The 9,762-nt window shown below is 38.5% G+C and overlaps 1 protein-coding gene across 4 annotated transcripts in view; it reads left to right on the top strand.

Annotated features, from left to right (window-relative positions):
* Window positions 1-9,762, top strand: part of Itgb3bp (integrin subunit beta 3 binding protein) — a 47,313-nt gene that overhangs the window by 10,348 nt on the left and 27,203 nt on the right. For 3 of the 4 annotated variants that reach the window (XM_010605065.1, XM_010605064.3, XM_010605063.3), the window contains exons 2-3: window positions 736-905; window positions 3,655-3,697. In XM_010605065.1, coding sequence (XP_010603367.1) covers window positions 736-905; window positions 3,655-3,697 — 213 coding nt within the window. The remainder of the gene's footprint in view (window positions 1-735; window positions 906-3,654; window positions 3,698-9,762) is intronic. The other variant, XM_010605066.3, reaches the window with a different exon arrangement.

The following is a 9,762-nucleotide window of genomic DNA, read 5'->3' as shown; positions in this document are numbered from 1 at the left end:
AAAAAAAAAAAAAAAAAAAAAGAACTCAAGTTATATAATCTTTTTAGTTTCCCACATGTCAGTTCTGGTCCCTGGTTAGGAATCAAATGATAAACTTTTCCCCCTAGAATAATTTCTTTAATACTGCTGGTGTTCGTACCATTGTAGAGAATCCTACTCAGGATACTACCATGTAGTAAGTGAGATAAAATAGAGGATAGTCTTTGAGAGTAATACCACTAATTCTGTGTGGTTACTCTCCTTTTGATATAAAATTCCATGCGAGATTTTTTATATCTTTTTTTAAAATTCCAAGTGGCTGGGATTTGGCTCAGTGGTTCCGCCACCTTCCTCACAAACGCAAGGGCCTAAGTTGGATCCCCGGCACCAAAAAATAAAAATAAAAATTCCAACGGCAATAATTCTGGTAGCAACCAGAATTTTGAGCCCAGTGAATCTAAACATAGTAAGCCTAGAAATGGAGCATAGTATTTAGATCATGGGCATAGATGGGAATTGGGGGAAGTTGGAGGTGGGGTTGCCCACAGAGGTTGTGGATCACCCTGGAGGAGGCATGTTCGAGCTGTTCAGAGCTGTCGCCACTATTTCCAGACCTTTTTTCTCAAAACCAACACTGCACCCATTAAACAATCACTTCCTCCCTCCCTCTTGCCCCTGACAACCACCATTGTGTTTTCTGGCTCTCAATTTGTTTACTCTTATGAGTGAAATACTGTATTTTTCCTTTTCTTTTAGTGTGATATCTTCAGGGTTCATTGGTGTCATAGCACCTGTCAGAGCTCCCCCTCGCTAAGGCTGAACGGTATTCTGTTGTCCATCTGTACCTCGCTTTGCTTATTCATCTGCCAGGGACCCGTGTTGCTTCTGCCTGTCGGCTCTTATGCACAGTGCTGCCATGAATTCTGGTATGCTAACATTTGTTCATGTCGGCTTTCAATGCTTTGGGGAGTGGAATCGCTGGGTCATGGGGTAATTCTGTGTGGAATTATCTGGAGAGCTGCCATAGTGTTTTCCCCAGCAGCAGCATCATTTTGCATCCCACTGGCACTGAATAAGGGCTCCAGCTTCTCATATCCTCCTCAGCCCTTGTTATTTTCATTTCCATTTTTTTAGCCTTTCTAATGGATGAGAAATGGTAGCTCCTATGGTTCCAATTTGCATTTCCTTGATCAGGGATGATGACCATCTTTTCATGTTGCTTACCAGCTTGTTAATGCACCTTTGGGGAAATGCTTTTTCAAGTCTTTTGCTCATTTTTATGTGCCCACTTGTTTAAACCGAAGTAGTAACCCTAAGAACTACTTAAAGCTTTACCTGATATTTATAGAAATACCAGAAACATCTCATTTTTAATCATTACATAACACTGGTAGTAAATAAAGTTTAGAAAAAATATTTATCTGATACCTAGTCAAGTTTTGCCTGTTTTTAGATGTTTATATCTCTTGTACATCATTTCTTCTTTGTTCCTGTTAACATCATTCTCCAGAACTCAATATCACCTCATTCTTGGGTTACACTTGTTTATAGATAAAGGAGAGCTTTGTGTGTATAGTAGTGAGTTCAGTTCTGAGATGTAAGAATAAACAATCATAAATTTCCTAGTAGGTTTAATTTCTTTACCTGTTCTTCAGTGCCTCCTCCATTCAACAAAGATTTAAAATGCATAAGACCTGAGACCTGTTTCCCTCTCTCAAAATATGCAACAGTAGGTGAGGTACAAAACCCTTTTCCCCATTGGCTGAACTAAGTATTTCCCTAGATTTCTTTCAGTCTTGCCTGTTAAGTGTCCTCAGATACTTAGCAATATCACCAGCACCTGTGGATCAGACCTGACCTCTCTGAGCGCTGCATTACCCTTGGTGAATCATGCATTTAGGTCCTCACCAAGATAACATGGGATGGCAGCCTTTTGTAACTCAGTGGACTTTCTTATACTTTTACATAGTTCCTTGGGCTTCTTATGTTCACCTAGGACCTAATCTAGAAAGCTTTCAAATCCAGATGTAGAGTTACTTCTCTAAGAATTAACCAGCGGTGATAAAGCAATACTACTATAAACAGTTGATATCAGGGTAGGCTCTGTGTCTGTCTTAAAAAGACATCTTTCAGATGCTGCATCTTATTGGTTTTTTTTGTTCGTTTGTTTGTTTGTTTTTGGTACCGGGATCGAACTCGGGTCCTTGTTCTTGTTTATTGGTATTTTAAAACAACAAGATATGCTGTACTATGTGACTTTAGTGTTTGTTTCTGCTTTTGAAATGTCATAAAAACCAGCACACTTCACCTACCTAAATAGGGTAATATTTGTTCCAAGGCTTAATAGAAATATTTTACTTTTTAAAATAATCTGCCATTTTTATTTGTTCATCCCTCTGTTCTGTTCTTGTTCCATTAAGAATTCACATTAAAGGCCGGGGATTTAGCTCATCGGTTCAGGTGGCCTGCTTTGCAAGCGCAAGGACACGAGTTCAATCCCCAGTACCCCCCCAAAAAAAGAATTCACATTAAATTGATTTGAAATGGACTTCTAAAAGATATAAATAATAATTAAACCAATCTCAAGAAATAATACAATTGGTGAATGTAGATGTGATAGTAAAATTAAACCCTTTTTAGAGGGATTAATTTTTTAATTTAATATTTACTGCCCAATAATTTTCTTAGGTTGACAATCTCTTCCATTTTTGTCTTGTTCCTGTCTGTTTATAAGTCAGTAGTTATTTGGAGGTAATCATTTTCTAAGATCTATACAAATTTTGGGGTTGTCCTATAATACAACTTAGGAAATGTAACCTTTTGCGTAAGGTTCTAATTCTCTAATACTTTTAATAATTTCTGTTTCTCAGAGATCAAGAAAGTACTTTTAGTGCTGCATTTGTCACTGGGAAAACTAGCTTTAATTTATATTGACCTTTTTTTCCTTTGAGCATTTAGTATGCATTCAATAAAATGTTGATGACTGCTCTTTAGAAGACAGCTGTATGAAATAAAGTATTATAAATATTCAGCTTTCCTTTCTAAGCATTGTCACCAACAGCTGGGCATCCAGTTTAGCAGAACAGATTTTGCACACCAAGAGCCTGGCATGTTCCTGAATCAGTTTAGTGAAGGAAACAAAAAATAGTTACTTGTGAATTGAGGACTGGTAAAGACATAGAGCATCTGTTCCTCGGTTAGGTCATAGCCTGGCTGCCCTGAATCATGTTCCTTGCTAGAATAATGTGCAAAACCCCTTTCACCTTGCTCATACCTTTAGCACCTAGTGTACTGTTTTGCAAATAGTGTATTCTCAACATTCCATGAAAGTATGCAAATTAATTTGCTCTTATGTATAATTTTTATTAGTGGTATTTTATGCAGATAAATATACTAATTTTTTTACCAGGATAATTTATGGCTTTAATGTTTAAGTTGTTTAGTAGTCTATGTAAAAAATAACACATGTGAAAAACTGATCCATTTAAATATTATTAAAATATGCTATTAAACCAATCATCTTGAATAATTTTTCATATATGGTGTTGTACTTTAATAAATAAAATAAAAGTTATGTGGTAAGAGTGACTTACACTGTTTATGTTTCTTACCTTTAAGTATTTGCCTAGTTAAATCATATCAAATCTAAGATTTCCTTAATTATTTTATTTGCAGTGTTAAAAGGTCACTGAAAATGGATGATCAGTTAGAAGAAAATGTAAGTATTTGCCTGAGAATTTGTGATTGCGTGATTTTTTAAAATTTTATTTATTTATTTATTTTCTGGTACTGGGGATCGAACTCTGGTCCTTGCACTTGCGAGGCAGCTGGTGGAGCCACTGAGCTAAATTCCCGGCCCTATTGTTTTTAATTTTAAATTGTTAATTTACCTTGCTAAATAAAAATTGTAAAAAAAACAAAAAACAAAAAACAACAAAACCAGTATGAGTAGCTGAACGTGGTGGTGCACATCTGTAATCCCAGCACTCAGGAGGCTGAGGCAGAAGGATACCTCAAATTCGAGGCCAGCCTGGGCTACATAGTAAGTTCAAGGATACCCTGAACTACGTAGCAAGACCCTGTCTCAAACAAAACAAAGCAAATGTGAGATAGTTGTGATTGGCACATTTTCTGCATGTAAAATATTTATAACTCTAATGTGTGTAAGATTTCTGCCAGCTTCAGGTGTTCACTTAAAAAGCAAATTATTCAGAAATTTTAATAAAATTATTTAGTAGGAATTTGTGTGTAGAGAAAAGTAATCTACCACGTCAGGGTACAAGAAGCAATATAGAATAGTGGCCGTACTTTCATCTGCGTACTGTAATCTACTAAAGGGAAATCAAAACATTAGTAACATTTTCATATTAAAAATGTAATTATCTCCCTCAGCTATGTTGGCATGGATTGAAAACAGAGTACTAACATTGTAATAAATTTCACCATGGTTATCACAATACAAATAAAACCGTACTGTTGCTATTACTTTTGGTAAATTTAGTCATTGTGTCATGACATATGTTAGTTTATCTCTTCATACCAACTATGGATCCACATGTAAACATTAATACTGACATTCTTAATGATCTCTGTAATCTGAAATGCAAGTAAATTGGTGAGAAAGTAAATTAAAACAAATAGCTCATAATAAAGAGGCTCCCACAAAATCCCACATGAGAATGCCATTTCAAGAAATGGATTTTATGTGGAATTTCTCTTTGGAAGACTCACTGGTATTTAACAAAACAAAAATTCACCATTTAAAAAACTTCCTAGATGATTTTTAAAAAATTTTATACAAAGGTGGCAAAATGCTGCAATGACAGTAAAAACATCATTAACAGTGTAATTAGCGATTTAGAGTACCATTATCCAACTTGTTCTCTGCAGAATGCAGCTGTGACTGTAATTCTGCATCTGTTTCTTTGGTCAGAATGGTATTTTGGTAGATGAGTAGTCCAGCTTGAAATGAAATACAGTTCTTTCCTGCCCCAAAGCTGTTCTCTGGGAAATGGCAACATTATTAGAGACGAAAGAAATGACCGTTTCAAAATCCATTCCCTTCATGTAGCTCAATTGTCCTCATGACAGGTGTTCTGTCCATTTTTTCTTCTGATGAGGTTGTGTCAAGGTGGCCAGTGCCACAAATGATATCCTGTTTTATAAAAATACATTGTTTTATTGGCCCAGATCTGTACCTTTAAACCAATTAGCTTGCATGTTTACTCAGTTTCTTTACTTGGTATTGATCTATTCCTGTTTTACAGTTCTCCGTGATTCAGTCTTAATAGGTCGTGTATTTCTGGGAATCTGTTTGTTTCACCTAGACCAATTTGTTAGTGTGGACTCATTCATAGCATCTCTTTATGAGCCCTTTTATTCCCACAAGGTCAGTACATGCTGCACATTACTAATCTGAAATCTGAAGTGCTCTTACAAACCAGTATTTCTGAGTATAAACACTGTGTTCATTTGTGCATCTCCTGTTCATCATTCTTGTGGCTGCTTTGATGTAAATTTTTGTACCTGTATAGAAGTCCCTGAGTGACCCGAATACATTCATCCTTCCTCTGTGGTCTCACCCAGGAGCAGACACCTGTCCTTCCGTGCATTTCAGTGCACATGTCCTGGCTCAACACCGTGATGTGCGAGTGCATCATACAGGTGGACCCCCTTCTCTTTAGCTATTGTGCTGTTACAGTCATGCTGTGGCAGAACAGACACTGGCTCCAGATACTACAGAAAACATTCATTAATGGGCTTTTGTAGGAGCCAAAAGCCAGATATGTGAAAGGGTAAGGACTTCAGTTCTTACTGTATACATGCATTTCTGGGTGGCACAGAGGGGTGCTTCAGGGACCCTACCCCTGGGGTGTGTTTATTTGATGGTTGATTTGCTGTAGGGTACAGTACTTCCTTTACCTTCCACTCTACTTCTGGAACCCTGCAGTTATCAACTCAGGTTTTCACACACACACACACACTCTCACATGCATACATGGTGCCTGATAGTCCTAGTATAGTCTCAGTGAAGGATGGACCTAGCATATGCAGCAACTCCTGTACTCCAGAATTGGAATAGGAACCCTTCAGCATGTGTGTAGATGAGCTTACCTAACCCTGCCTGCTTCTCCCAGCCCAGGCTCAGCCCTTTCTGTACCATCTCTAGGCTTCTGGGATAAGCAGATCAAGTAAGTCATGGAGCCAGCTGACCCGATCCAAGTCTCTCATAAATCGTTGTCCAGCAGGAGGAGTTTCGTGAAGGACATTCATAGAGAAGCCAGCTCTGGGGCCGGGGATTTAGCTCAGCAGTTCGGCTGCCTGCCTTGCAAGTACAAGGACCCGAGTTGGATTCCTGGTACCCAAAAAAAGAAAAAAGAAAAGCCAGCTCTTACTGGCATCATGCAGTAGCTTACTACACTGTGTACTCCACATAGTTCTTTCTGATGATAAAGTGATAACAAATGTACTGCTGCCAGGTAGATGTGGGGCTGCTGTACCTGAGCACACAGTACCTGAGGATCATTAGAAGATATATTAAGTATATTAGAATATACAAAAATATCTAATACATTGAAATACACAAAACTAAAATATATTAAGAAAAAAGTTAAAGCGCTCAGGGTTAGCATTTGCATGTTAGAACATTTGTCCTCCTGAAGAAAGGGGAACTGAGTTATCCAAAGGAGTGGATGGCAGCCTGGAATGGAGTGGGAGTGAACTTAGGAGCCGCAGATCTGCAGCACCCCTTTGACAGTCGTCACGTCCTCAGCTCACTGTCCTGAGTGGTCACAAGGAGACAGACAGGCCTGCCCTCGTGGAAGAATGCAGTTGCTCGAGGGCTGGGTCCATCAGTCTGGTTTTATGTCAGTCTCATGCTGGTTAGGAAATACTATTATCTGCTCTTCCTGAGAAGGAAAACAGCTTCACTTCCTCACCCGGGACACTTTCCAGAGCTGGAGCCTTGGAGTGCAAGGTTCAGGGATATTTTCCACAACGCCCTCATTTGTGTGGGAAATAACATGGATGGAATTTTTTGCCTCCTCCTCTGCCCCAGCCCAGAGGGCAGAGCGTGTGATGCCATGGATCTTCCCCACGATCACGGCCCCGCCAGATGCCCTGTGTACCCCGTCCCACTTTCTCCACCCTGCTGGGGAAGTGAGGGAACTGAGATTTGCCCCTGACAGCATGGCTGGGAGCCGCAAGCCACTGCAGGGATCCAGGAGGCTGCCTCACACTAGTGCTCTGTCCGTGTGCCCCCTCCATGCGCCTTTTTGTAGTTGTTTTGCACTGTCATTCATATGTCTTGCTGCCTGGCAGCTTGACCCACCAGTGCACTGGGCACCATGGGGCAGTGCCGTCTGGTGGGAATGTGTTAAATACAGCCTGAATCTCCATTCCCTGTGGAAAATTTGATTTTTAGTATTAGTGTTGGTTTATATTATCTTTAATAGTATTTAACTTTGTGAAACATTTTGAACATTGGATCAGTTCAATAGGGGAAAAAACTACTAAGTGCTATCCACATGGAGAAACATTAACTTCACTTAATACACAAAATTCATTTACTTCATATCTCATTTCATATTTAATAATCCATCCAGGAATAATTAGTCTTAAAGCCAAAAGCCTAAAGCTTCTGGAGGAAAACAGAAGAAACTGTCATGAAACTCTTTTAACCTTACAGTAGACAAAAATTCCTAAGACACAAAAAAATCCCAACCATAAAAGTTGATAAACTATACTTCATCAAAATTTCAATTTTCTGCTCATAAAAGACCACTAAAAAATTAATAGGTGAGCCATGGGTAGAGAAGAAAATATTTATAATGCATCTATCTGACAAAAATGATGTCTGGAATATATAATTGAGAATAAATATAATCCAGTAAAAGTGCAAAATCAGGTATTTCACAAAAGAAAATACATAAATGGACAGTTAGCACAAGAAAAAATGTTCAGTGTTATTAATCATCAGAAATAGGAATTAAAAGAAATACTACTATTTCCACTGACTAGAAAACCTAATGAATTAAAACAAAGTGTTTTGTTTTGTTTTGGCTTTTAACACCTACTAACATGGCTAAAGCAAACAAAAACCCTGAACATTAGTGAGAACATAGAACAATTCACACTTTCTTAGATGGGGCTTTGAGTGATGTAAACATTTTGAAGAATCCTTTATATAAAGTTAAACCTCTCTCTGTCTTGTAGCCTACTGTAGTAATTCTATTCCTAGATACCCCAGTGAGGAGAATCATATGTGCACAAAAAATACTTGCACAAGAATGTTTAGCAACTTAATTCATAGTAGTCCAACACTCGAAAAACAACCTCCATGGTCATCAACAAGAAAATGGAAAAGCAGATTCTGGTAATGTACATTCCAACAAAGGAACGCTACTCAATAGTCAAACAGCACGCTGCTGATACAGTACCATAAATCATCTCAAAGCAAGTTAAGCAGGCGAAACCTGGCGCAAAAGTTGTGTGTGTGGCTGTGTGAAGTTCGGGGTAGACGGAAGTGTGCGTGGTGCTGGGTGAGGAAAGGGGACGGAGCGGGGAGCGGGAGCCCTGCGGGGGATCTGAATGGCGCCCCTCACCAGAGGTGCTGCATCCCTGCGCAAAGTGGGTGGGGCGCAAAGCGAAGCAAGGTCTGTGCCTTTTATGTAAATGACACTTCAGAAAAGTAAACAAGAATATATCGGGATGGAATTCATATTCTGAAAAATAAAAGGTTATTTGAAAACCTGCTGGCAAACTGCCATGGAAGTATCTCATAAAAACTTCTTGGGCCAGGGATTTAGCTCAGTGGTTCCACCACCTGCCTCGAAAGCACAAGGACCCAAGTTCGATCCCTGGTACCAAAAAAAAAAAAAAACTTCTTGTTTACAGGAGTCTTCTTGACAAGTGCAAGGTACTAACAAAAAAAGTTGACTTAATATTTACTATCTGAAATTACAGAATAATAATGAGTACAAGTAGAAAAAGTGATGTATAAATGATTTTAGCCAGTTTTATTCTGTTAAAAAATTTAAGATAAACTATATGTTATTAAATTCACAGATCTTGAGGGTACAGTGAGTTTTAGCAGATGTATAATTTTGTGTATCAAATACCTTCAAGAAATAGAATGTTTCTATTACCACAGATTTAGTACATTGGTCATACTCTTTCCCTCCTGTTCCTGTGAGATCACGGAGATAGACACAAAGTGATTTGTTCTCTATAGCTGCCATAAAAATAGCAAGAAAGCCCCCTATTTGTAGAATAAGTTAGTTGGTATCTGTTACTCTTCCAGTAACCCTAGACTGGTGGTGGCGAACTTATGGCTCGCGTGTTGTTTTGTTGTGTACTGTTTTAAGATAAAAGATGTTAATGTATTAGTTGTTTTTTGTAAACAAAAAAATCAGTGTTGGGGTTTAATTGCAGTGTTGGCGCTTTGTGATAAATAGGAGGGTTTGGGGTATAGTTTGGGTGCTCCTCTCTGAAAGGTTTGCCATCACTGCCCTAGACCCAGAACATGAAAAATGCCTAGCACAGTTGCTGCTTAGTTTTCTAGTAAGGATTCCATAGTTTTAAGTGAGTATTCTAGTCACCTGAATAGCCGCATAAGGTTATTAAGAAGTAACCTCTCTTTAGCTGCCCTTTCCTTTCTGATCATCCAGATACCTACAGTACCTCTTTTAAATATTTCAGTGACAGCGTAGGATAGCAGTTCATAGTAACAGCAGATTCTTTGTATCCCATAAGTCATCCACAAAAGAACCCTTAGTTAGTACT

This window comes from Fukomys damarensis, unplaced genomic scaffold, assembly GCF_012274545.1.
Source record: "Fukomys damarensis isolate Sample0158 unplaced genomic scaffold, DMR_v1.0_HiC HiC_scaffold_33, whole genome shotgun sequence".
Classification (NCBI taxonomy): Eukaryota; Metazoa; Chordata; class Mammalia; order Rodentia; family Bathyergidae; genus Fukomys; species Fukomys damarensis.
The sequence above is the reverse complement of the archived record's forward strand: the minus strand, read 5'-3'. Positions and strand labels throughout refer to the sequence as shown.